Source organism: Elgaria multicarinata, chromosome 15, assembly GCF_023053635.1.
Source record: "Elgaria multicarinata webbii isolate HBS135686 ecotype San Diego chromosome 15, rElgMul1.1.pri, whole genome shotgun sequence".
NCBI lineage: Eukaryota > Metazoa > Chordata > Lepidosauria > Squamata > Anguidae > Elgaria > Elgaria multicarinata.
Window position 1 is genome coordinate 6,292,335 of NC_086185.1, and position 26,581 is coordinate 6,318,915.

The 26,581-nt window shown below is 45.9% G+C and overlaps 1 protein-coding gene across 2 annotated transcripts in view; it reads left to right on the forward strand.

Annotated features, from left to right (window-relative positions):
• Positions 1-26,581, forward strand: part of ARHGEF6 (Rac/Cdc42 guanine nucleotide exchange factor 6) — a 53,630-nt gene that overhangs the window by 24,448 nt on the left and 2,601 nt on the right. Inside the window, exons 6-21 of one of the 2 annotated variants that reach the window (XM_063141673.1) lie at positions 188-258; positions 2,814-2,908; positions 3,605-3,700; positions 4,824-4,946; positions 5,335-5,473; positions 5,804-5,863; positions 7,201-7,347; positions 8,344-8,430; positions 9,193-9,271; positions 12,156-12,295; positions 15,905-16,030; positions 19,278-19,298; positions 20,562-20,655; positions 21,864-21,953; positions 24,345-24,444; positions 24,858-24,912. In XM_063141673.1, coding sequence (XP_062997743.1) covers positions 188-258; positions 2,814-2,908; positions 3,605-3,700; positions 4,824-4,946; positions 5,335-5,473; positions 5,804-5,863; positions 7,201-7,347; positions 8,344-8,430; positions 9,193-9,271; positions 12,156-12,295; positions 15,905-16,030; positions 19,278-19,298; positions 20,562-20,655; positions 21,864-21,953; positions 24,345-24,444; positions 24,858-24,912 — 1,523 coding nt within the window. Of the gene's footprint in view, positions 1-187; positions 259-2,813; positions 2,909-3,604; positions 3,701-4,823; positions 4,947-5,334; positions 5,474-5,803; positions 5,864-7,200; positions 7,348-8,343; positions 8,440-9,192; positions 9,272-12,155; positions 12,296-15,904; positions 16,031-19,277; positions 19,299-20,561; positions 20,656-21,863; positions 21,954-24,344; positions 24,445-24,857; positions 24,913-26,581 lie in introns of both variants that reach the window. The other variant, XM_063141674.1, reaches the window with a different exon arrangement.

Below are 26,581 nucleotides of genomic sequence, written 5' to 3' on the forward strand. Positions count from 1 at the left end.
GAACGTGCAAACCCGCCCACACTATGCTAGGTTTAATGAAACCGGCTTTGTTGCCTCCTTCCATCGACGCTACAGCCCTGCAATTAAGATTCCGCTCCTTGTCTGCCTGATTGCTTCGATGTTGCTCAAAAGGCGACAGAATCAGAGCAACTGCGTATAACAATTTCTGCCGTTTCTTTCCCTCCAGAAAAACCGCTCTCTCCCAAAGCTTTAAAAGGGGCCGAAAGCCCTCAACTTACGAAGAATTACTATGCTGTGGTAAGCTCACAAAGTCTCGATTTACCACTCGGTGCTGTTCATTAGAATTAAAATTAATTAGAATTAGTATTGCTGTGACTCACTTATTTTTTTAATTCTTGGAAGCCTGCAAGCAAAGGGCAAACACGAACACACCCACACACCCAAAATTTATGGTACTTGAAGGCTTTCCAGAAACCTGAAAGTGTAGCTGGAGGCACACAGAGAATGAGAAATCGTTGGCAGTTAAAACCTGGGGGCCTAAAGTTTATTTCATAGCAGCAGCTTCATAATCCAGCATCAATGGAACCTGCAACAAACTGTTGCAGCATGGGGTGTACCCCATTCGGGATTCCAGCTCTCCTTTCTCTTTAAATCTGTTTGACTTGCCATCAAGACATCCCATGGCTGAGCTGATGCATAGGATCAGACACTAATGGAGAAAGGAAAAGCTCCAGACAGGAGACATCTCGCATCTCGAGAACCAGGGCATGGAATCCATCCGTTGAAAAAGAAACGTGTTCCATTGTGTTGATTTCCCTGCCTGGGTGTTTTTGGCGTAAACAATCAGCTTGGAATAAAAATCGAGGAGAGGCTGGTTAATTATTATTATTATTATTATTATTATTATTATTATTATTATTATTATTAAATCCAAATAAGTGCCGCTTCTTGACATTAAAATGGTTGCACCGACAGGAATGCAGGAGGTTAAACGTGTTTGTACTGCATGTGTTGGAAAAGATGTTATTATTAGAAAAGGAGATAAAGGATTCCATGCCCAGGCATACGAAATTCCTTAGCAGCCAAGCCCTTGCAATCTCTACAGCTGGGAGCATGTCCTGTTTCGCGAGGGAGAATGACTCAGCTCTTCCTCCTGTCTTAATAGATGAACAGATTGAGTTGGATGGAGAGCAGGGATTTTTTATTTTTTGTATGTGGGGAGCAGGGAAGGATTTCACTTTTCCCCTTGCTAGCTGCTCATGGCTTTTTAGACCTGCATCCCATAGTAAGCAATGGTGTTAGCTTGGCTCACTGATTCCTGGAGGCTTCTGGAGCATGACGTTAGGATCTTGGCTTAAATGGCTTGCAGTTTCTTTCCTCTATTAGCAGCCCCGTGGGCCCAGGGAATAACAAATACGTTTCCAAGCCCAGCAGGTCCCACTCGTAAAATTCTCCATAAATGAGGAGACTTCCATGGCTCAGATATGCTCATTGAATGTGTGTTGTTCCACCATCAGACTCAGTGGACTGGTTCGACATAACACCAGCCTGTGGTATAGGTTGTTGAATTCTTGAGTTCTCATGGTCTGTGAACCCAGTCATGCTAACGAAAACCATGGTTTGTTAAGCACCAACAACCCAGAGAGAAAATCCATGGTTTGTTGTCTGGTTGTTTCCAGCGGTCCCCAACCTTTTTGGCACCAGGGACTGGTTTCGTGGAAGACAATTTTTCCATGGACCGGGGGGGGGGGGGGGTTGAGGGGATGGTTTTGGGGGGGAAAAAAACCCCACTCCAGCATCCTGGCTTCGCTTTGGCTGGGCAGGCGAGATGGCGCCCCGCGCCCAGGTATACTGGGGTGGGGGTGGGGGGGTGAAAGCAGCTCACCTGCGCGACCCTGTTCCTAACAGGCAACAGGCCAGTACCAGTCCGTGGCCTGGGGGGTTGGGGACCCCTGGTTTAGACCATGAGTTGTCAGTATGTGTGAACCCAGAACCGTGGGTTCTTCATGAGTTGTTTGCCAGGCTAGAGAGGCAGCAGGCAAGAGGGGTCAAAAAACCCCGGCTGCTGTACATGCCAGTACTACAGTGCCACAAAGGCATTTGGGATACAAAGAGGAACCAAGCAAAGGAATTGAGAAACAAACAACCCAAGGATTGAGAAAATGGACCATGGTTTATTTGATAAGTCTGCCAGGAAACCCTGACTAGGCCAGCAAACCATGGGTTTATGTTATGTGTGAACCAGATCATTCATTCATTCTTAACTAATTTAATTTATCTCTATCCTGCCCTTTCCCAAATGGCTTGAGCAAAGTAGGAACAGAAGTTCAATAAAGCAGGTGCAATGAAAACAACATTTAGCAACTCACTGAAAACTGTTTCTGCACTTGCCTTAGGGTTAATTAGGAAATGTAGCCTCCCTTTTGCCAATCAGCATTTCCCAACCAGCAGAACTTTAAAGTTCACAAGATAGTTATTTTTCTTTAATCTCATTGGCTGTTTTTTAAAACAACTGTGTGCAATTCACTTACTGCTTATCATCTGTTATTAACTATATATGTGTCGATGTCCATGTGGTGTCTGGATTCTTCATGCATGTTAAAATATGCAGAGACACTGAACTTGGGAATAAGGAGAACTATCACAGGGTCAGTGTTTCATCTGAACAATCCTAGGCACCTATGGCTGTGCTCCAGTTTATTTAGATCACTGATCACGCTTTCTGATATATTTCAGGTGCAATCCTATGCAAGTTTAGACAGAAAAACATGCCTAGGATTTTGCCTTTAGATCCGAGCGTTTGGAACACACACTCTCTGTCCCTCACTTACTTGCACTCTCTCTCGCTTCAGGTACTTCAGAATATTCTGGAAACGGAGCGGGACTACGCAAAGGAGCTGCAGTCACTGCTGGGAATGTACCTGAGGCCTCTGCAGTCCTATGACAAGTAAGATTAACATCACTTGAGGTTGATCTCCTCTGTTAACATGAGTACAGATTAATTCTCGATTTATACAATGTCTCAAAAGATTGTAAACACTTGATTCCCCCAACCCCAAAGCCTGTGCTGTACATGTTGACGGATTGAAATATATTTTAAGAACATAAGAAGAGCCCTGCTGGATCAGACCGAGGGTCCACCTAGTCCAGCACTCTGTTCACACAGTAGCCAACCAGCCATCGGCCAGGGACCAACAAAGCAGGACGTGGTGCAACATCACCCTCCCACCCATGTTCCCCAGCAACTGGTGCACACAGGATTCTGCCTCGGATACTGGAGTTAGCACATAGCCATCAGGGCTAGTAGCCATGGATAGCCTTCTCCTCCAGGAATTTATCCAATCCCTTTTTAAAGCCTTTATTTGATCATGTACACTTCTGTGTATCCTGAAGTCTTTACAGATGGACACTGCTTTGAACTTTTGCTTCCCTCATACCCTCTAACCCCATTTCCTGACTTTTTTTTTAACATTTTATGGGAAACTGAGGAAATGACCAAAAATAATGACCCGTGTGGTCAGAACCTAACTGAAGTTGCTTGCTGATTGAAACCAGGGCTATTTTTAAACCCTGTAGGTGCAATTTACTTGCTGATTTTCTTTACCCACTGAGAAATGACCTCTCGGTTTTTAAATCCTCCCAGGCTGAGCGCTATGGATATCGCCTCTTTACTCGGAAATGTGGATGAAATCTACACTTTTCAGCAAACGCTCAACCAGGCCCTGGAAGAGTGTGCCAAGTAAGTACTTCCTATTATATCTGAGAATGTTTGCATTTTATTTTTTTAAAAAAGTTCCTAACTGTAAGGTCAAGTGGAGAAGGGTTTCCATCTGGCACTTGGGATGGAGGAGAATTTTGTTCCATAGGTATATTGATAATGAACGTATGAAATTTGCACATCCCAAATCAACATGCAAAGCAGAATGTTGTTGTCCTTCGGTATTCGCATTTCTCTGGATTTGACGATACCATTTCCCAGTCTCAAAATCCATACGAAAATTGCATATATCAAGGAGGATCTGTGCACAAATATGTGGTTATTAAGGAAAGGTACGCACAAAACTATGCATATTGGTGAAAGAAAAGCACAAAATAGCATTAAGGGAAACTATAGCACACTTTAGGTGCCAATTATTGGCCTATTTGTTTACGTAGACCTTCTCTGCCTAGTGTTTATTTAGAATTTTGGTTTTAATGTTTTATGTAAGTGTTTTAGCAATTTTATGTATAGTAATGCATATCATAATGTATTACATTTTCCTGTAAACTGCTTAGAGATGTTTTAAAACATGATCAGCCATATATAAATCTATTAAGTAAAAAAATAAAATAAAGTGATGGCAAAAAGAAAATATGTATATGAGGCACAATACCAAAATCCATGTATTAGGCAAAAGAGGTTTCAGAAATGCTTCTGTTAGGAGGGACGCGTACAAAAGTCTGTGTGAATTTCCACGCAGATCTTTGAAATAAATACAAACTGATGAAGAGACAAAATGGAACGAAATGAAGGCTGAACGAAATGGAGAAAAGCAAGAGAAACCCAAGCGGATCATTTTCGCTCATCCTTAGCTGAGACCCAGGAGACCTAATTGACAAACCTCTTCCCAGACTCCTAGCTGTTCAGTTGTGGTCGTTGTCTCTTGGTCTCCGTTGCTAATCCCCAAATGGTGGGTGGGGAAGGAGTGTGTGGAGGTTGAAAGGGAGGGAGGGAGGGGCACGCCTAAGGCGACACCCAGTGAACGACGGGTTGAGGTTTAAACCGTGAACCTCTCGTCTCGATGGTCCTTCCGTTAAGTGCTGTGCGATAAAACAGTCCCTCCAGTGTGCTTTGAAAAACCTTCGCTGCATTTCATCCGCAGGCTTCCTGAGTACCAGCAAAAAGTGGGCAGCTGCTTCATGAGCCTGATGCCCCAGTTCAGAGCCCTGTATCTCACGTATTGCGCTAACCATCCTTCCGCAGTCAACGTCTTGACCCAACACAGGTAAAAAAAACCAACACCCAACAACAGCGCAAAAGTCATTCAAAATGGCGGCAGGGCCAGGCCTACCATTAGTCAAGGTGAGGCAGCTGCTTCAGGCCACAGATTATGAAAGGGCAGCAAATGGCTGGTTATTCACTGTGTTATATTTCTACTGCCAGGGATAGGGAGAGGAGCTTCTGGGATTTTCTGCCTCAGCTCCCAAAATAATTGGGCTGGTTTGGGGTACTATACACTTTGACCTCTGGGAATGTGGGGAGGGGGGGAACTGCCATTTGCTGCTCTGGCTCAGGCGGCAAAATGTGTCAGCCCTGAATGGCCACCACAAGGGAACCACAACTGCCGTGTTGGCTCGTCTGGTTCTGTATCTTCTTGTGCATTTGTCTTCCAGCGATGAACTGGAGAAGTTCATGGAGAGTCAAGGGGCAGCCTGTCCAGGGATATTAACCTTGACCACGAGTCTCAGCAAACCATTCATGCGGTTGGATAAATACATCTCCCTTCTGCAAGAACTTGAGCGGCACATGGAGGTAAGCGCAGCAGGCCGTACATGGTAACAAAGGGTTGGTGGTTAGGGACATTGGACGGGAGCCCTCTGGACCTCCTCTTCCTCTACCCCGTGCAACTTGTATGTCTTCCTTTGCCAAATGGACTGACAACGAAATGAATTTATTACTGGAAGCATCAATAAGGGACTGTCACACACACACACACACACACTGGCCCTTGTTCCATGGCCGCCCTGCTGCATCCGGGGTTGTTTTCTTTCTAGTAGCGCCACCTAGGGGTAGGTGGGCTTTCTGCCATTCTTGCTCCTTTTCGCTCTTCCAAACTGACTCCAGGTTCCTCTTTCTTCCTAGGAGGCACATCTGGACCACGAAGACGTCTTGAAAGCCACCACGTCCTTCAAGGCTCTTGTGGTAGGTCTCAAAAGCAAGGTCCATGAGTCACGTGTCGTGCCTGGCAAAATGATCTTTCACAACTGAAGAGGTGTGCTAACGGGGTAATCACTTTTTTCCCAATTTAGAGCCTGGCTACACATTAACACTCATCTTGTAAAAAAAAAAACCACCCCCAGGTGAAGAATCCAACGAGATATTTACACACACTGGTTCTTTTCTGCCATACCAGATCCCTTCCGTGAGTGGTGAGTCCTGCCCATTCCATTGCGCAAGCGGGACCCACCACTTACGCAAGGAAGATTTAGTGTGAGTCCATCTAGCAAGGATTCTTTGGAGCGGGAGGGAAGGAGGTTCCGGGTAACTCCTAGCCTTGCTTCTCCGGTCACTTCCCCTTTAAGATGGAATCCCTATTAAAAACAAAACAGTATTTATTTTTATTTACAATATTTATATACCACTCCCCATACAAAATTTCAGAGCGGTGGACAGAATAAAATAGAATAAAAACAGAATAAAAACACATTAAAAGTACATTTTTAAAAGAAACAAAGTGCAAAATAAACCGCGGCTTGTCATTTCGTCTTCCTGGAACAACGACATTTTCAGGAGGCGCTGGAAGGAATACAAAGTTGGCGCCTGCCTGACCTCCAGAGGCAGGGAGTTCCATAGGAGGGGGGCCACCGCACTGAAGGCTCTTCCCTGGTGGACTCCAATCGCACGCTAAGTCTATGTGGATGGTGTCAAACTAACTTAGAAGCATGAATGGGGGTAGATCACCTACTTCGCAGACACAAGTTTCCAGGTGTACTTCCAGGAAAAGAGCCCTGCTGGATCAGACTGAGGGTCCACCTAGTCCAGCACTCTGTTCACTCAGCAGCCAACCAGCTGTCAACCTGGGACCAACAAAGGAGGACATGGTGCAACAGCACCCTCCCACCCATGTTCCCCAGAAACTGGTGCATCCAGGCTCACTGCCTCGAATACTGGAGACAGCACACAACCATCAGGGCTAGTAGCCATTGATCGCCTTCGCCTCCAGGAATTTATCCAACCCCCTTATAAAGCCATCCAAATTGATGGCCATCACTACATCTTGTGGAAGTGAGTTCCATTGACATTGCAGCCACCAGCCTCTACTGCCTTTCTTCTGTACTGGAATTCAGAGAGTTTCCAGGCGGTCTCCGATCCAAAGACTGACTACGATCCAAAGACTGATTCCTATCCAAAGACTGACTAGCCAAAGACCTGCTTCGCTGATCCAAGTAGCTGCATCACAGGGGCTAGACTGCTCCTCCTGCTGCCCTTTCAGTTGTGCTTTTCTCATGTTTAACCTCAGACTTTCCTTCTTTGGACAGTCCCAGTGTCAAGAGATGAGGAAGAGGAAACAGATTGAACTGCAGATCCTCTCTGAGTCCATTCAAGGGTGGGAAGGCGATGACATCAGGTCCTTGGGGAGCGTTCTTTACATGTCGCAAGTCATGGTCCAGTATGGAGGCAGTGAGGTGAGTGGGGCAGGGCTGAATGACCCAAGCCTTGAGGACTAGTCTCTCTTTCGCCCACTGCATACCCTTCTCCTTGGTCAAGGACAAATTGTAAAAGGGAAAAGGGAAGGCTCAAGGAGCCATAGATTATTTCCCTCATTAAGATTATTTTTTCCTTGTAAAGATTTAATGTGATGGTTTGATTTGTTTTTGGATAGTAGATAATGCAGTGACTGCATTTGGATTATATAATTATATTTATTTAGTTTTAGCTCTCCACTAAAAGTAAGTTGCTAGATCTCATGACTGCAGGCCCCACTGCAGACCCCTTCAGGCTCAGAAACTAGAACAGAAAAGACACAGGCTATCAAATTTCTCATGAAATGTAACCATCTAAGTAAGATGGTAGAGCACATAGTTTTGGCAATAACTTACTGTATTTTATATCATATTTTTATACTTTGAATGGTTTTAATTTTTGTGAACCGCCCAGGGAGCTTTGGCAATTGGGCCGTATAAACATGCAGTAAATAAATAAATAAAATACATCTGCCCCGCACCCTGTCTCTCCCATTTGCAAGAATGTTTCGCATGCTCGTTTCACAACACTGGGTGGGGACTGGGTGGAAACGGATGGCTAAATCCATTTAGGAATTTTTGCATCTCTGAACTGTCCGTTCAGAACTTTTCCAGGCCTATGATTTCTTGTGAGATGACTGGGACTAAGCGCTCCATCCCACGAGCGTTTCATTGCTGGGCCCTTGCGGAATCCTTGGAGGTCCCTCCCATGACCTCATCGGCCCCCTGCGCCCTTCCGGCCTTCCTTGCACTGCAAGAAAAACCTGGAAAAGTCCAGTTGCTGGTCTCCCCTGCTGGACTGAATGGGCCTCGTGCTCCTCATTTACTTCCTGTTTTCAAACCGGAAGTAACTGAGCCACGATGGAGAAGTGACGGTAGCTAGCGTTTCTTCCTAGGTGTGATGGAGCTCTAAGTTTGGATTCCCTGCCTTTGTTTCAGGAGAAAGAAGAAAGATACTTCATGTTGTTTTCAAATCTACTTCTGATACTCTCGGCGAGTTCTCGGATGAGCGGGTTTATGTACCAAGTAAGTCAAGTCTGTTTAGCATTACCAGAATTTGGCTTTTTCTAGAAAGAGGGCCATATCCCCCCTTCAAAACTGTTGTTTTAGTCACCTGCACGTTTTGCACAGATTTAGGTTGCAATCTTTTGCGCATTTACCCAGGAGTAAGTCTTATTGTCGTCAGTGGGATTTACTTCTGCGTAGAACTGTCAAGTTCGGTTCGGTTCGATTTATCCAGTTTCCATCATTACGTTTGTTCTGTTTCCACGTTAATTAGCAAAGTCGTGTTTTAAAAAGAAAATGCAAAAATGCACCTATGCTTCAATGTGCAATTTCTCCCAATGGGCCCATTTTTGTGTGCACTTTTTCAAATGTATGAAAAAGCGCATACATGTTCCCATAGCATGTAGCGGTTTTGTGTGCACTTTCCTCTAATATGTGCTTTTTGAGCACATTTTTTCTTAATACATGCATTTTTGTATGCGTTTTTTTTGTGTGTGTGTGATCAACCTGATCACAACTTTTGGAAATCAGCGTATAAGTCTGAGGAATGCAAATTAGATACATTTGCATCAAAATGAACTATCCCCTACTTCTGAGTAGACATACGTAGGATTGCACAATTTGAATGAATTGATTCAAATTCGTTTCACAAATCAGTCAAGGTTTCTTTAATCAGGTGTCTGCCCTAACATTTACATATTGCAGAAACGTCACTCCAGGTTGTTCAGAGTAGTGCTGATATGTAATACTTTTTTTTTTAATCTTTTTATTTTGGGGGAGCAGGGAAAACTCCCTTTAATAGGAATGATGGTGACGAAATTAGAAGATGTGGAAGGAAATGAACACGCTTTTGAAATTTCAGGTGAGTGGGGTATTGGCGGGTTAGAAGCATGTTGATTAGGGAGATCTTTATTGATTTCCCTCTATTCCTCATATTGAGGCAGTAGCTAAATCCTGTCATTTTTTCCTGTATAATACTGCCAGGATTCGATCATTTTTGTCTGTCTCTTCTGCCAAGTCTCTTGTTCATGCATTGGTTATTTCTCGGTTGGACTACTGCAACCTTCTTCTCACTGGCCTTCCTTCTTCTCACATCAGTTCGTTGGTTTCTGTTCACCACTCTGCTGCTAAGATCATCTTCTTGGCTCGCCGCTCCGACCATGTTACTCCACTTCTGAAATCTCTTCATTGGCTTCCAATTCACCTCAGAATCCAATATAAACTTCACCTGATGACCTACAAAGCTTTTCACAGTTTAGCTCCTTCCTATCTTTCCTCTCTCATCTCACAGTATTGCCCCGCTTGTGCTCTTCGCTCCTCTGATGCCATGTTTCTCACCTGCCCAAGGGTCTCTCCTTCCCTTGCTCGGCTTCGTCCATTTTCTTCCGCTGCCCCTTACGCCTGGAACGCTCTTCCAGAACATTTGCGAACTACAATCACAGCTTTTAAAGCTCAGATAAAAACGTTTTTTCCTCTAAAGCTTTTAAAACTTGATTTTGATCTGACTTTTATACTGTTAGTTTTACTCTCCCCTGTGCCTGTTTGGTGCATTCTCTTCCCCTTCTTATTGTTTTATTGTGATTCTATTAGAATGTAAGCCTATGCGGCAGGGTTTTGCTATTTTATTGTTTTACTCTGTACAGCACCATGTGCACTGATGGTGATAAATAAATAAATAAATAATAATACAACCGGAAAGCTATGATAGAAAAATCATTCCATCAGCTGGAACAGAAGGTGTTAACTGCCTCGAATACTGGAACTCTCCAGTATCTGAGGCAGTAAGGCTGTGTGCACCAGTTGCTGGGGAACATGGGTGAGGGTGCTGTTGCACCATGTCCTGCTTGTTCATCCCTGGCCGAGGGCTGGTTGTCCACTGTGTGATCAGAGTGCTGGACTAGATGGACCCTCGGTCTGAACCAGCATCGGGGCTCTTCTTATGTTCTGATGTGATGGGCGTTAGGTTCAAGGCAGACAATGAACACAAGACGAGGCCTGCTGGATCAGATTGAAGTCCTGCTTTATATTTTTATTTATTTATTTTTACATTTATATCCCACCTTCTTCCCTCTTGCAAGGAACCCAAGGTGTCCCACATGGTCCTCTCCGTTTCATCCTTGCAACAACCCTGTTAGGTAGGTCAGACTGAGGATGTGAGTGGCCCAAAGTCACCCAGTGAGCTTCATGGGCAAGTGGAAGACTTGAACCCAGATCTCCCAAATTCCAGTCCACCACTCTAGCCACTGCACCACTCATCCCAGAGTGCAGGACACGGAATAACGGGCTCAAGTTACAGGAAGCCAGATTCTGGCTGGACATCAGGAAAAACTTTCTGACTGTTAGAGCAGTACGACAATGGAACCAGTTACCAAGGGAGGTTGTGGGCTCTCCCACACTAGAGGCCTTCAAGAGGCAGCTGGACAAGCATCTGTCAGGGATGCTTTAAGGTGGATTCCTGCATTGAGCAGGTGGTTGGACTCGATGGCCTTATAGGCCCCTTCCAACTCTACTATTCTATGATTCTATCAGAGAGATAGAACTGGACAGCTCTGGGAAACCCACAAGCAGGATATAAAGGCAATTGGCCTCTTCTCTTGTCATTCTGCAGCAGCTTGTGCTCAGAGATGTATGACCTCTGAATATGGCTGTCATGACTAGTAGTAGCCACACATAATCCTCCAGACTTTGTCTATTTGTATTATTATTATTATTATTATTATTATTATTATTATTTCTATCCTGCCCCACAGCCGAAGCTCTCTGGGCGGTTTACAAAAGATTAAAACATTAAAAACTATATACAAAATTTAAAACATGCAATAGACAATATACACAAAGATAACATACGCCTAAAAACAACTTTGAGCAATCAGCCAAACCTTAAAAACAGATCCGAGATCGATTAAACTCTCATCAAATTCATAAATGTGATCTGTAAGCGTCTTGGGGCAGAGACCTGACCATTTACTGCTCTTTAAAAATAACAACCCTAATCATAATATTAATAATTGGAAGAGGGTCAGAGGTCATGATCTCCAGATTCAGGGATCATTCACCCTGACCCTCCCTCCACCGGGTGTCAGAATTTAGAATACTTTTATACTGCTTAATACATTAAAATCTCTAAGTGGTTCACCTTAATGTATGACATAACAATATTTTAAAAAGACTATGACAACAATAGTAACATTAAAAGAATTACAATACCACAACAATATAAAAAAGAAGGGTAACAGGTCAAGGAAAGCCTGTGTGAGGAGGTGGATTTTCAAGCAGTGTTTAAAATTTGCTGCCATTTCTGTCTTTCAAACCACACTTGGGAGATATTCCAAAGCGTGGGTGCCATCACTGAGAAGGCCCTTTTATGTGCCATTACCTGACAGCATTCCGTTGGCTGCAGACTACGGCCTCCTCAGAAGATCTCTGATGTCAGCTAGATATATATTAAGGGAGATGGTCTAACGCTGTTTCCAAGTCATCTAAGCCTGTGGTCCAGACCCAAAACCCACCTCGGACTCCCAACCTGCAACATGGGATGCACGTTCACAATTTCCTCCATGCCCAACATAGCGGCCACAGCTTTGCCGCGACCCATCTGGACTGACCTTGTGAGCCACTTTGGGGTCACGGCCCACCAGTTGAAGACCGCTGAGCTAAGCTAATGACCATCACTCCAGCCGGGCTGGGTGGGGTGTCCAACCCATCATGGTTTCCATTGAGTAACCCGTCTCATTCCTGTCTCACAGGGGGCATGATCGACCGGATCACAGTACACTGCAACAGCAGCCAGGATCTACATGAATGGCTTGACCATTTGCAAAGGCTGACGAGAGGGACGGCTTCGAGTGGCACCCTTTCCAAGACGCACTCCTGGAGTCCTCATTCTGTAAGTTCCTCCGGTCCAGGCAGTGATCTTGGTCACGCCAGGCTTCCGGGGCAGTGTGCCCATCTCTCCTGCAGGGGGCGCACCCACACCAGAAATTCAGCATGACCAGGATCAGGCGTCAGAGAGAATCATAGAATCATAGAATAGTAGAGTTGGAAGGGACCTACAAGGCCATCGAGTCCAACCCCCTGCTCAATGCAGGAATCCACCCTAAAGCATCCCTGACAGATGCTTGTCCAGCTGCCTCTTGAAGGCCTCCAGTGTGGGAGAGCCCACAACCTCCCTAGGTAACTGGTTCCATCGTCGTACTGCTCTAACAGTCAGGAAGTTTTTCCTAATGTTCAGCTGGAATCTGGCTTCCTGTAACTTGAGCCCATTATTCCGTGTCGTGCACTGCAACGATGAGTCCACCCCACCCCACCCCACCCCACCCCACCACTTTAGAGCTTCGTACTGTTTGTTTAGGTTTTTTTTTTTGTTTATTTACATATTTATAAGCTGCCTCTCAATCAATTGCGTGGATTCTCAAGGCAGTCAACAATAACATGAGAAAAAACATCAGTCCAAGGGCCCTTCCACACGTCGTCCCCAGAGCGCATCTATTCGACCCCAGTGCACTCTGAGGACGATCGTGAAACTTCCCTGTAAAAGAAACGACGAAAAGACGTCCTCCGTGCCGGCACTGGCGCCGCCGCTACCCAGCTTCCTGCTTCCCGCCCGGGACGATAGCTCGGCAGAAGAAGGTGGAGGAGAGAGCGGAAGAAGCTCTCTCTCCCAACGTCTTCAAAAAAAGCTCTCCGAGCCGGCCGGGGAGCAGGAAGCTGGGAAAGACGTCCTCGGCGCCGCTGCCGCTGGCAGCGCCACCCAGCTTCCTACTCCCCGGCTGGCTCGGAGAGCTTTTTTTGAAGACGTTGGGAGAGAGAGCTTCTTCCGCTCTCTCCTCCACCTTCTGCCGAGCTATCGTCCCGGGCGGGAAGCAGGAAGCTGGGTAGCGGCGCTGGCGGCGCGGGCGCGGAGGACGTCTTTTCATCGTTTCTTTTACAGGGAAGTTTCACGATCGTCCTCAGAGTGCACTGGGGTCGAATAGATGCGCTCTGGGGACAACGTGTGGAAGGGCTCCAAGACTGACAGATGAAAGCGGTCAACAAATCCACACCAGCAGCAAATGTCAAACTCTGATAAAAGCTGGGGGTGGAGACCAGCATTTTGCGTGGTTTCCTAAAAATCCTGAGGGAGGAAGCCTGACAGAAAGGTAAAAGGGGAGGGACATCCAGGGGACGCAACCAAAAAGGCCCTGCCTCTTTCCTCTCCAACCCCACCCCAGAAGGAGGGAGAACTCTGAGCAGGGCCTCAGAAGAAGATTGGGGTGGTCGAGATAGTTCATATGCAGGGAGGCGGTCCTTCAGGTATATCAGTCCCAAGCCATTTAGGTCTTTATAGGTCAAAACCACTTTGAACTGTGCTCAGAAACAAAATATTTATTTTATTTCTGTACCACCCAATAGCCGAAGCTCTCTGTGCTGTTCACAAAAAAATTAAACCATAATGTACAGTGTAAGATGCATAACATGGAAGCTTAAAACCAAAATATAAAACCACAATATAGAAGTAGAACCAGAATAGAACCGAGCAGCAATGCAGAGATTTAAAATACTGATCTAAAACAACAAAGCTAAAAGATTAGGACGGTAAAATGATAAAATGCCTGGCGCCAGAAGGAATTCAACATAGGCGCCAAGCGAACCTCTCTAGGAAGCTTATTCCACAGCTGGGGGGCCACAACAGAAAAGGCTCTGTTGTATATATTTTGTATACCTGGTCACAGGCTATAATAAATTGATATAAGTATTATAATGGGATATGCATCAGATATGCAGATGACACCACTTTGATGGCTGAAAGCGAGGTGGAGCTGAGGAGCCTTATGATGAAGGTGAAAGAAGAAAGTGCAAAAGCTGGGTTGCAGTTAAACCTCAAAAAAACCAAGATTATGGCAACCAGCTTGATTGATAACTGGCAAATTGAGGGAGAAAACGTGGAGGCAGTGACAGACTTTGTATTTCTGGGCGCAAAGATTACTGTAGACGCTGACTGCAGCCAGGAAGTCAGAAGACGTTTGCTTCTTGGAAGGAGAGCACTTCTCGGAATTTTGCAGTCCAGTTCTTGGTTCAAAAGATGTACCAAATATGTATTTTAGGTTAACATAGGGTGACCCTCTGAAAAGGAGGACAGGGATCCTGTATCTTTAACAGTTGTGATGAATTTCACCAGGTTCTCCATATACACAAATAACACCTGCTGAAATTCCCTTTTCTATGCAACTGTTAAAGATACAGGAGCCTTGTCCTCCTTTTCAGAGGGTCACCCTAGGTTAACATGCATAGAAGCTGTTTATTTCAGGGTAAATAGAATACGAAAATATTTATTGTTGTCACAAAATATGTCCTAAGATAATGCAAACGTTCATACTTACGGAAAACAACCACCACCATAGATTGATCCTGAAATAGCGCAGAACGGATTTATGAATAGATACATGTGGAATGGGCTGGAAATAGACTGAGGCACCCACCTCCAGTGATTAGAAAAGGTTAGTGGAGAAACAAATTGAGACAAATCACCATCATATCCTCTCCCACTGCCTTGAAACTAAGGGTGGACAAATCTCTCAATGCTGGTTTTGCTCAGTTTCTCATTTTGCCAAGTGACAGACTTTGTATTTCTGGGCGCAAAGATTACTGCAGACGCTGACTGCAGCCAGGAAATCAGAAGACGTTGACTTCTTGGGAGGAAAGCAATGACAAATCTTGATAAAATAGTTAAGAGCAGAGACACCACACTGACAACAAAGGTCCGCATAGTTAAAGCAATGGTATTCCCCGTAGTAACCTATGGCTGCGAGAGCTGGACCATAAGGAAAGCTGAGCGAAGGAAGATAGATGCTTTTGAACTGTGGCGTTGGAGGAAAATTCTGAGAGTGCCTTGGACTGCAAGAAGATCAAACCAGTCCATACTCCAGGGAATAAAGCCAGACTGCTCACTTGAGGGAATGGTATTAAAGGCAAAACTGAAGTACTTTGGCCACATAGAAGACAGGAGACCTGGAGAAGAGGCTGATGCTAGGGAAAGTGGAAGGCAAAAGGAAGAGGGGCCGACCAAGGGCAAGATGGATGGATGATATTCTGGAGGTGACAGACTTGACCTTGGGGGAGCTGTGGGTGGCAACGGCCGACAGAAAGCTCTGGCGTGGGCTGGTCCATGAAGTCACGAAGAGTCGGAAACGACTGAACGAATAAACAACAATTATAATGGGGAACTGGTGATAAAATTTTGTCCTTCTTTATATACGTTCCCCATAGGGGAGCTTTTAACTAATGCTAACGTGATTCTGCATTTTTATATTCTTGTATCTTTGTTTAACATTTTTTTTTATTTTAACCTCGCTATTGTTATTGTGCTTATATCAGCTCATCTTCTTACTTGTATTCTATCTTTTTAATTATATCAAATTGTGCTGTTTTAATATACTCCACTAGCCACTTTGAGAGGCTTTGTCCTGATAAAGGAGAATTTTTTTAAAAAAACTGAATTAATAAACTATTTGATCAGACTTTCAGCCCTGCCGGACAAGTTCGTGGCGTTCTGGAGCCTCCCAAAATTCTTAAGCCTTGGACTTTAAGCTGCCTGAGGCCCGCTCCTCCTCTCAGACCATCAGTGGCGCTGAGTTACAAAGAGGTAATTGTGGCGAGGCCTTCGGCCGTGCATTCTGTGTGGCAGCGGCTTCATTCTTGCATCACTCTTTTATTCTGTGGCAGAATGCGCACGTTGAATAGCTGGCTTGCCCGCTTAGCAAGGATGGGGAGAAATTGGTTAGGTTTGCATTTAAAGCCAACTTCTTTTTGATCCCTTATCCCAAACCAATCCAGGGGCTAAAATGCGATTACATGCCCCATATTCACACTTATCTGAATTGTGTGATTCAGTTCTTCGGTCCAAGAGTGCAAAAAAAAAAAAAGTCTACATGGGGACAAAGTGCACACAAAAATATATATGTTAATGAAAATAATGTCCCAAAATTCATTTTATTGAGAGAAATTGGGGTGGGGGAATGCCAATGTTAGAAACAGTGTACTGGGAGGAATGCATACACAGTTTCAGGTGGACTTTTTTCCCCATCACAAACAGTGTTGTTGCTGCCGCCCCAGCATCTGCTGCCTGAGGCTGTTGCTTCGCTTTGTCTAATGGTAGGGCCCGGCCCTGTGTGTAGTCCATTGATCTGAACTTGTAGCCACAGCAGATGACTAAGAATGGTACCAACTCTATCTCCTGATTCCGTCCAGTAAAATCATGATGGCTCAGTTGAGGCAACACATTTCTCAACGGTGGTTTTAAAACGCCACGGTGGAGTTTTTACACCGCTGTTGAGAAATGTGTTGTCTGGAGGAAAAACTCCACGCCATGTTGGAGTTCCTTTAGAAAACAGTCCACGGTGAACCTTCACGCTGTGCAGAGCAGAGTTCCTGCACAACCGTTGTATTGTGTGTCGTGTGGAAGGCACCATGGAGTTTCCCGTTGAGTTGACGTTTCCCACTGGCTACAGAATTCCCTGGCAAGAGCGGCGAAAGGAGCGAGTGCCGCTCTAGGAGAGCCGCTGGGGTTGGTTTTTTTGCAGAAATGGCTGATGGGATACCATTGGGAGGACCGGGGGAGGAGACAGGGTGGAGGAACTGTCAATCAAACATCACGTTGACTTTTACTCAACTCCACGGTAGCCCACAGTCACACAACGATGGAGTTAGAATATGTTGTGTGGGGAATACCTCCTAAAAACTCAACCGTTGAGTGGGGTTTTCCCACTGTGTAGAGAAACGTGTTGACTGAATTGAGCCAATGTGTGTTTAGAAATACTGAAAATTGAAGGTTAAATATATGAACGCAGTTGTGCATTGTGTTACGAAGACTTCCAAACATGTGGCTGAACTTTCCGTCTCTCCTCCCATCTTTCTCATTCACTTTCTGTTTATATCTCTGCCCATGGAAGCTACATTTATAGCAGAATCTCCAACTTTAAACCTATTTCATCCTTTGGGGCCTTGCTTGTGGGTTTTTAACCCCAGAGAAGCTGGGATTTTTAAGAATCACGTGTTTTTCTTAATTACTGTTCGAGCAGCCAAAGTTATGGTAGCGATAGTAAACTGCTCTCCCACTTAGTTACATAAATCCGCGCAGTCTCAAAATAAAACAACATGCAAATTTAAGCCCACAGGAAACTGAGGTGGGAAAAGGTGTTTGCATCATACAGGAAACAACCCCAGAGCAGTGTGACTGCAAACAAATTGCCCTTAAATCTTTCTTGGCATCTTCTTTTTTAATGACTCAATTTTTTTTTTACACGGTTCATGTCTTAAACTGAACTCTCTATGTAGTGTGACTCACTCCTTGATGGCTTCTGTACATCTGATGCTAATCAAGAGGCATAAGATGTCCTAAGTTTTCTTAAACCTTCCCAAACTCTCAAAGATAATTTAGGCTGCATTCCACCCAGCAGGACATAGTACTGAATAAATATGCGTATGCAACATTGATCTATAAATGCAGTAAAGGGGAGAGGGAAGTGAGCACATGACCATGATATTGCAAAAAATGACAGGTTTGTTTTCAAGATAGAATCCCTGCCTCCAAATTTAGCCTAACAAGTAGGGGTGTGCATGGACCCCCCACTCCGCTTCACTTTAAGATCCGCCATTTTCGGATCGGCCCACTCCGCCTGTGCCCACTCCGCTCCGCTCGGAGCTCCGGATCCGGATCAGAGCTCCAGTCCCCCCCCATAGGGGGGGTTACCGGGCCCTGCCGCCATCGCCGCCCATGCGGCGACGGCGGCAGAGCCCGGTAAGGGACCAAGGGGGAGGGGGCCTTACCTGCCTCCATCCGCGGTCCGTCGCCGTCTTCAATTGAGCCCGCAGTTCCACCAGGAAGTCTGGGCCACAAGTGCGGCCCAGACTTCCTGCTGGAACCACGGGCTCAATTGGAGACGCTGACGGACCGCGGACGGAGTTCCTGCTGGAACCACGGGCTCAATTGGAGACGCTGACGGACCGCGGACGGAGGCAGGTAAGGTAGAGGAGGGCGGGGGGCGTTACCGGGCCCTGCTGCCGTCGCCGCATGGGCGACAGCGACAGCAGCAGGGCCCGGTAAACCCCACTTACCACCTCGATCCTCTTCGCCACGCTCCGCCGGCCCCCCAATCCTCTTTCCCTCCGCCTTAAGGGCAGGCGAAGCCCCCTGCTCCGCTACTGCTTCTCCGGTCCGATTAGAAGTGGAGCACATCCCTACTAACAAGATTGAGTCAGCTTTATTGCTTTGATAGGGTGACCCTATGGAAAGGAGGACAGGGCTCCTGTATCTTTAACAGTTGTATTGAAAAGGGGATTTCAGCAGGTGCCATTTGTACATATGGGGAACCTGGTGAAATTCCCTCTTCATCACCACAGTTAAAGCTGCAGGAGTTATAAACAAGGGCAGGGCACCTGTAGCTTTAACTGTTGTGATGAAGAGGGAATTTCACCAGGTTCCCCATATATACAAATGACACCTGCTGAAATCCCCTTTTCAATACAATTGTTAAAGATACAGGAGCCCTGTCCTCCTTTCCATAGGGTCACCCTAGCTTTTGAGCCATAGAACCGCAATATACAGTAAAAGAAAAATTAATAATACAAGCACATATTTATTTACCTAACATGGGAGTGTTAGGTGGACATTGCAACAGAGTAGATTAGATAGATAGATAGATAGATAGATAGATAGATAGATAGATAGATCATCAGGATCTTAAAAAATCAAACTGGGATCTTTTTAAAAAACATTCAGAACATTTTCTTTAATTGAAACTGAGCCATCTTCAGAAGCATATAGGGTTGCTCCAAATACACTGTACGGTTTCTCATACCCCTTTTCTCTTTCTTTACATATTTGTGCAAAGCGGATGTCTTACATCTTAAAGGTAAGTTTGGAAATGTCCCCGTGACTTCTCAAGTTGCAGTATATCTTGTGTGCTTTAATAAAGAGCAGGTGGGGTTTCCCCCCCAGAATGGCAAGTTTCTACCCTGAGTTTATGTGTAATATTTTCCCAGAGCTAAGCTTCGTGTGTGTTTGTTTTCACAATCCAGCCCTATGCACACTTCCTCAGAAGTTCCACTAACGGCAATTTTAAAAAATTTCATTAGAATATTTATATATACCGCCATTCATTATCAAATTCCAGGGTGTAGTAGGATTTCTTCCCAAGAACATGTGGAAAGGACACTTACATTACAGAGAAATTCTGAAAATATTTTCACCTGTATGTGGCTCTCAGTCTTTTTGCCTATTCCATTTATATCAGGGCAGTTAATGATAGCACTGGCCAACTTTACAGGGTTGTTGTAAGGATTACTAAGGTAATGTTTGTGAGTTACCTTGAACACGCTAAAGCACTGTGTAAGTGCAGCGTATTACTTAAACTGCAACATTTAATCTATTATTGATTAGTTTAACCAATTAAAAAACTGTGTGTATGTAAAATATTTAGTAGAAGTGCTTATAAAAACTGCAGATGGCATGTGCCTTCTGAAAAAGAGGAATCCCTCCTTCCCTCACACACAGGAGGGAATGCATCTTCTTGCTTCAGAATTTTCTAAAGCATTGAAAATACATATCTTGCATAAAATATGTTGTTTTTTTGCCCATGTATGTAAACATTAATGGCTAGATTAATCAACTAAATGCTTCAGAATTGATAGATTAATCAACTATTGCTGTTTTTATACTTTTAAATTTTTGTATATTTGTTTTTAATGTTCATTGTTTTTAACTTTTGTAAACTGCCCAGAGAGCTCCGGCTGTGGGGTGGTATATAAATGTAATAAATAAATAAACTAAATGCTCCAGAATCTTCTAAAGCATTGAAAATACACACCTGGCTTCAAAAATATTGGGTTTTTTACCCATATGCAAATATATGCAAACGGTAATGGACAGATTAATCAACTAAAACTTATAGGGTTCATCAGCTACGATTTCTTAAATCGGGGCCAGATCTCCACCAAGCAGGATATGACACTTTGAAAACAATTTGAAAACTGTATATGAAGTTGTGTCCTGGGCACCAACAGTTGTCACTACTGTTATAAACCATTATAAAGCAGTCGTGTAGATCCTGCCCAAGTCATACCCTGGTTGTTGTTGCCATTTTCATCACTGTTAAGTTGAGTCTGTGTCCTTACAGGATTCCAGTAAAAGTCCAAAGACAATGAAAAAGTTCCTCCCGAAAAGGAAAACCGAGAGGAAGCCGTCTGAAGAGGAATTCATCATCAGAAAAAGTAAGTTGTCCGTGTGGTTTGCGTTTGTAACACCTGATTTTATTTTATTTGTTAATCGGGCTGTAAAGGAGCCTCCCCCACCCTCGGGCCCTCCAGATTCTTCAGGCGATGTGAAATCCTGCTTTCATAGGATTCATAGCCTGAAAGCGCTCCTGTCCTTGAACTTGGCAGGCCAGTAAGTAGATTTGGCTGCTTCTGAACCACAGAGGCCATTTTTGAGTTCTCCATTTCCACCACGCCCCGAGAGAAGGGGGTTTGGCTCAAGACATGTTGGGACCAGAGTAGAAGAAAGTTTTAAAGCACAGTCCTTTATCACTGATTCGTCCGGGGCACGGTCCGTTAGGAAGTTCTCTTGCGCAAGTCCCGCTGGAACGATTGGGGGGTGGTTCGTACAAGAGCATGGCAGGGCTGAAGTTCAATGCATGCAGAAAAGCTCAGGTTCATTCCTCAGCATATCCAGGGAACACTGGGAAAAAAACAGTGTCTGAAACCATGGAGAGATGGTGCTGGTTAGTGTAGATAAGAACATAAAAAGTGCCCTGATGCTGGATCAGACCAAGGGTCCATCTAGCCCAGCCCTCTGTTCACACCATGGCCACCCAGCTGTCGACCAGGGACCAACAAAACGGGACACGGTGCAACAGCATCCTCCCACCCATGTTCCCCAGCAACAGATGTTCTGCCTCTGATACTGGAGGTAGCATGTAGTCATCAGGACCAGCAGCCATTGATGGCCTCCTCCTCCAGGAATTTGTCCAACCCCCTTTTAAAGCCATCCCAATTGGAGGCCATCACTACATCTTGTGGTAGTGAGTTCCATAGTTTAACTCTGCGCTGTGTGAATCTCCCACCAATTAGATGATAACTGCGCTCAATGGACAAGCAATCTGACTCGGTATAAGGGACAGCTCCTGGGTCAGAGGTAGGACTGTAGCTCATTGGTAGAGTGCATGCTTTGCATGCAGAAGGTTGCAAGTTCAATCCTTGGCACCTCCAGGTAAAGCCTGCCTGGAACCCTGGATTGCTGCTGCAAGTCTGTGATCAGTGGGGAGAGAGCCAGGGCCAGAGAAGGGCCACCCGGAGAAACTCAGAGGGCCAGATTTGGCCCGCGGACTGGAAGTTCAACACCCTCGGTCTAAAGGCAGTAGGCCCCAAGCGGTGCCTGGAAAACCAGCTCTTCCATTCACCTCCTTGGCGACTTTTGGCAGGTACCGCCGCCTTGGAGGAAGACGCTCAGATCCTGAAAGTGATTGAAGCCTACTGCACGGGCGCCAGTTTCCAGCAGACCCTCGGTTCAGGTCGGTGGCTTTCAAGTCCTTCCTCCCGTTGTTAACGGCGACTTTGAACGCCGGGCCATCTCCTGTGCAAAACCGAGCGCACTGCGGCAGGCAGCCCCGAAGGCAGGATGGTGTGATGAGGCAACGCTCCCACTCTCAGCCAGAGTACATGAGCGGGAGATTTCAGGGCAGGCCGGAGGCGCACGTCAACGTCTTCGTTCGCTGATGAAGGAACCAGGAAATGCCAGTCGGCCGGCCGGTGGAGGCTGGTGGCTCTGATGTCAGTGGGGCGGTGAATCCGCTCTGGGTTTCAGTCCGAACCAGGGAGAACTCTAAAGGAGCTCTCCAAGGTGCTGGGGGATGCTGGGAATTGTAGTCCAACTAGTGTGGTGTAGTGGCTAGAGTGTTGGATTGGGAGTCGGGAGATCCGGGTTCTAGTCCCCACTCGGCCATGGAAACCCACTGGGTGACTTTGGGCCAGTCACAGACTCTCAGCCCAACCTACCTCACAGGGTTGTCGTTGTGAGGATAACATGGAGAGGAGGAGGATTATGTACGCCGCCTTGGGTTCCTTGGAGGAAAAAAGGCAGGATATAAATGTAATAAATGAATAAATCTGGAGGGTACCCTCTTGGGAAAGGCTGCCCTACGCAGCATCCCACAGTGACCAGCCAATTGCCTCCGGAAAGCACAGGAGCTGGACGTGAAAACAGCTGCCCTCTGTTGCTCCTCAGCCTCTGGGGCTCAGTGGCCTCTTAACAGGAATGTGGAATAGAACCGTCATGGTGCCCAGCCATCAACAGGGCTTCCCCCATGGTTTTGCCCAGTCCCCCTCGAAAGCTATCGTCATGCGCAAAGCTTGTGCTCCCATCTGCCCCTGAGCTATGCCCCCTGGAGCAGGACTCCACTCCCATGGGCCAAATCTGACCTCCATTCGAGGTTCCACACATGGCCACGCCCAGTTTCCCCCAACAGCCCAGTTGCCCGCCTGCTTCCCGGCTTTTGCGCAAATTTCCCCCCATTCTAATAATTGAAACACCCCTGCTGAGGCTTAATCACCGGCCGTAAAGCATTTTCCGCTCAAATATGCCAGTGTGAGGGGATTTTATCTCCGCTCCTTTTGCATTGAGCCCTGTCCACACTGGACTGCGGCCCTCCAAAATGGAATCCAGGCCTTCAGCCTGAAGGAGGTTTCATCCCCCCCCCCACTGTAGGGTGTCGCCCCCACCCCCAAAAGAAGACGTTAATCAATCAAATTTGTTACGGTCATAGACCAGCAGAAAAGATGTTATTCACCTCCACTGGAACACTCATGAGTCAAAAGCCCGGCTTTTGAAGTGTGCCGACTTCTGAAATTGGGAGTAGCGAAAGCTGGGTGGCAAAGGAGAAGCAGAAGAGGACTTTTTTCTCTCTCTCTCTCAACTCCCTCCCTCTCTTCCCTCACAACCCCCTGAGAACAAACTGATGCTAATCTCAGAATGCAAGTTCACGCTGGATAGGAAGCGCTATCGCTTAATCTGCTGCGCATTTCAGAAAAAGCTGCTTCCTGAGCGAAGTGTTCACATCGTTCTGAAGCGATGGAAATGCAGATATTTGTCAGAGGTGCTTGAGGTGGCAAATAAAAAATCAGTGTACTCTCAGAAAGTGGGAGGAGGTAAAACAGGAATGTGCATTTTTATTTTTTAATACAGGGTCCCCTTCCCTTCTGAATTGTGACTGTTTTATACAAACTTCTGGTTGGATCAGATTTAGGAAAATGTGTGAGGGGGAAGGAAGGGAGGGATGGGTGGTCTCAGTTCAGACAACACGTTAGTGAACGCAGTGCGAAAACTCCACTCAATGGTTGTGTTTTTAGGGCGTCCTCCCCACACAACATGTTCGAACTCCACCATTGTGTGACTGTGGGCTACCGTGGAATTGAGTAAAAGTCAACGTGATGTTTGATTGACAGTTCCTCCGCCCTCTCTCCTCCCCCGGGTCTCCCAATGGTATCCCATCAGCCATTTCTGGAAAAAAAACCCAACCCCAGTGGCTCTCCTAGAGCGGCACTCACTCCTTTCGTCGCTCTTGCCAGAGAACTCTGTAGCCAGTGGGTAAAGTCAACGCAACGGGAAACTCCACAGAGCCCTCTGCACAACACACAATACAACGGTTGTGCAGGAACTCTCCTGTGCACAGTGTGGATATGCAGCATGGACTGTTTTCCTTCCAGACAACACATTTCTCAACAGTGGTGTCAAAACTCCACCATGGAGTTCTAAAACCACCATTGAGAAATGTGTTGTCTGAATGGAGCCTGAGAGAGAGATCTTCTCTTCCTGAATTGGATTGCCTCAACATTCAGGTTCTCATGGCGTGCACCAAAAAAAAAAAGGCCCCCCCCCCCCCTGATTTCTCAACTCTTACCAACAGGTACCCGTAAAGATTCCATCCCCCAGGTCCTGCTTCCGGAAGAAGAGAAAATTATAATTGAGGAAACACGAAGTAATGGCCAGACCATCACCGAGGAGAAGTGAGTGAGATTGATCTTAAAATGTGGGGGGTGGGCAGACTGTGTGTCGAAGGCCCGCCATAAGCCACAGAAGTGTTGAGGTGAAGCCTTGGAAATTAAAATGTTGGTCTCCCCACCCCTGTCGATTTAGGACAAACCTCTTCCCTTGAGGGAACCCAAGATGGTGGTGAACCCCAGCACATCTGCCACAGAACTCCCAACATGTTGCAAAGGATTCTGGGATGTCTTCTAGGGCAGGGATGGGCAAAGTTCAGACTTGCTATATGTACACCCGATGTTGGGGAACATGGGCAGGAAGGTGCTGTTGAACTCATGTCCAGCTGGTTGGCCACTGTGTGAACAGAATGCTGGACGAGATGGACCCTTGGTCTGATCCAGCAGGGCTCCTCTGATGCTCTTACGTTGTTTTCTAGGAGCCTTGTGGACACCGTCTATGCGCTGAAAGACGAGGTCAAGGAACTTAAACAGGTAATCAAAAGCACCACTCTGCGTTACGACAATTTTTGCAGGCGCCTGGATAACTCAGCGTACAAAATATCAGATTTCATAATTTTGTGAGGGTTTTTTTGGAGGTGAGGTTTATGGATCCTATTGCTGAAAAGATACGCTAAAATAGGTATGAGCACAATGGCGGGTATGTATAGTGGTTAGAGCACCCGAAAACCAACCTGGTGCCCTCTGGATGTTTTGGACTACGACTCACAGTAATCCTGACCACTGGGATTGATGGGAATTTAAGTACAAAACATCTGAAGGGCACCAGGCTGGAGACACCTGGGTTAGAGTGTTCTGTTATGACTGGAAAGACTCGGGTGCAAATTCAGCCATCAAGCTGAGGCCGATGGCCATTCATCAGCCTAACCTACCTCACAGGGTGTTGTGAAGATAAAAGTTGAGAGGCAGGGGAAGCCAAGTATGCCACCCGGTGCTCCTTGTAGAGAGGGTGGGTAAAAATGTAATAAATGCTTCCAGAAATCAGAAATTTCAGGGGAGGACTCTTAATTTTCAGCAGCGTGGGACTGGGTTAGTCATAGAATCATAGAATAGTAGAGTTGGAAGGGGCCTACAAGGCCATCGAGTCCAGCCTCCTGCTCAGTCCAGGAATCCACCCTAAAGCATCCCTGACAGATGGTTGTCCAGCTGCCTCTTGAAGGCCTCTAGTGTGAGAGAGCCCACAACCTCACCAGGCAACTGATTCCATTGTCGTACTGCTCTAACAGTCAGGAAGTTTTTCCTGATGTGCAGCTGGAATCTGGCTTCCTTTAACTTGAGCCCGTGATTCCGTGTCCTGCATTCTGGGATGATCAAGAGGAGATCCTGGTCCTCCTCTGTGTGACAACCTGTCAAGTATTTGAAGAGTGCTATCATGTCTCCCCTTAATCTTCTCTTCTCCAGGCTAAACATTCCCAGTTCTTTCAGTCTCTCTTCATAGGGCTTTGTTTCCAGACCCCTGATCATCCCGGTTACTCTCCTCTGAACATGCTCCATCCATGTGCCATTCAAGTTCAAGAATGAACTTGAACTCTTATTACATGAAGGCAAATACGACTTGATAGGTATAACTGAAACTTGGTGGGATGACTCCCATGACTGGAATATAGCAATTGAAGGATATAACTTGTTCAAAAAGAACAGAAGAAATAGAAAGGGAGGTGGAGTTGCACTATATGTTAAAAATACCTATCCCTGCACAGAAATACAGGCGGATGAGATTGGGAGCCCCGTCGAGAGCGTCTGGATTAAAATAAATGGGGCTAGGAATAAAAAGAATATGATAATCGGAGTCTACTACCGACCACCCAATCAAGGAGAAGACGAGGACGAAACTTTTGAGAAACAAATTGCCAGTGTTTCAAGGAAGTGTGATGTAGTAGTGATGGGGGACTTCAATTACCCTGATATCTGTTGGGAGACCATTACTGCCAAAAGCGGCCCTTCCAAGAAATTCCTGACATGTATGGGTGATAACTTTCTCCTACAGAAAGTGGTGGAAGGAACTAGAGGGTCAGCAATCCTTGACTTGTTATTGACCAATAGGGATGACTTAGTGGATAAAGTGGCAGTTACGGGAACTCTGGGGGAAAGTGACCACGTCATACTTGAATTCTTGATTATGAAGGAGACAAAAGTCGAGCGT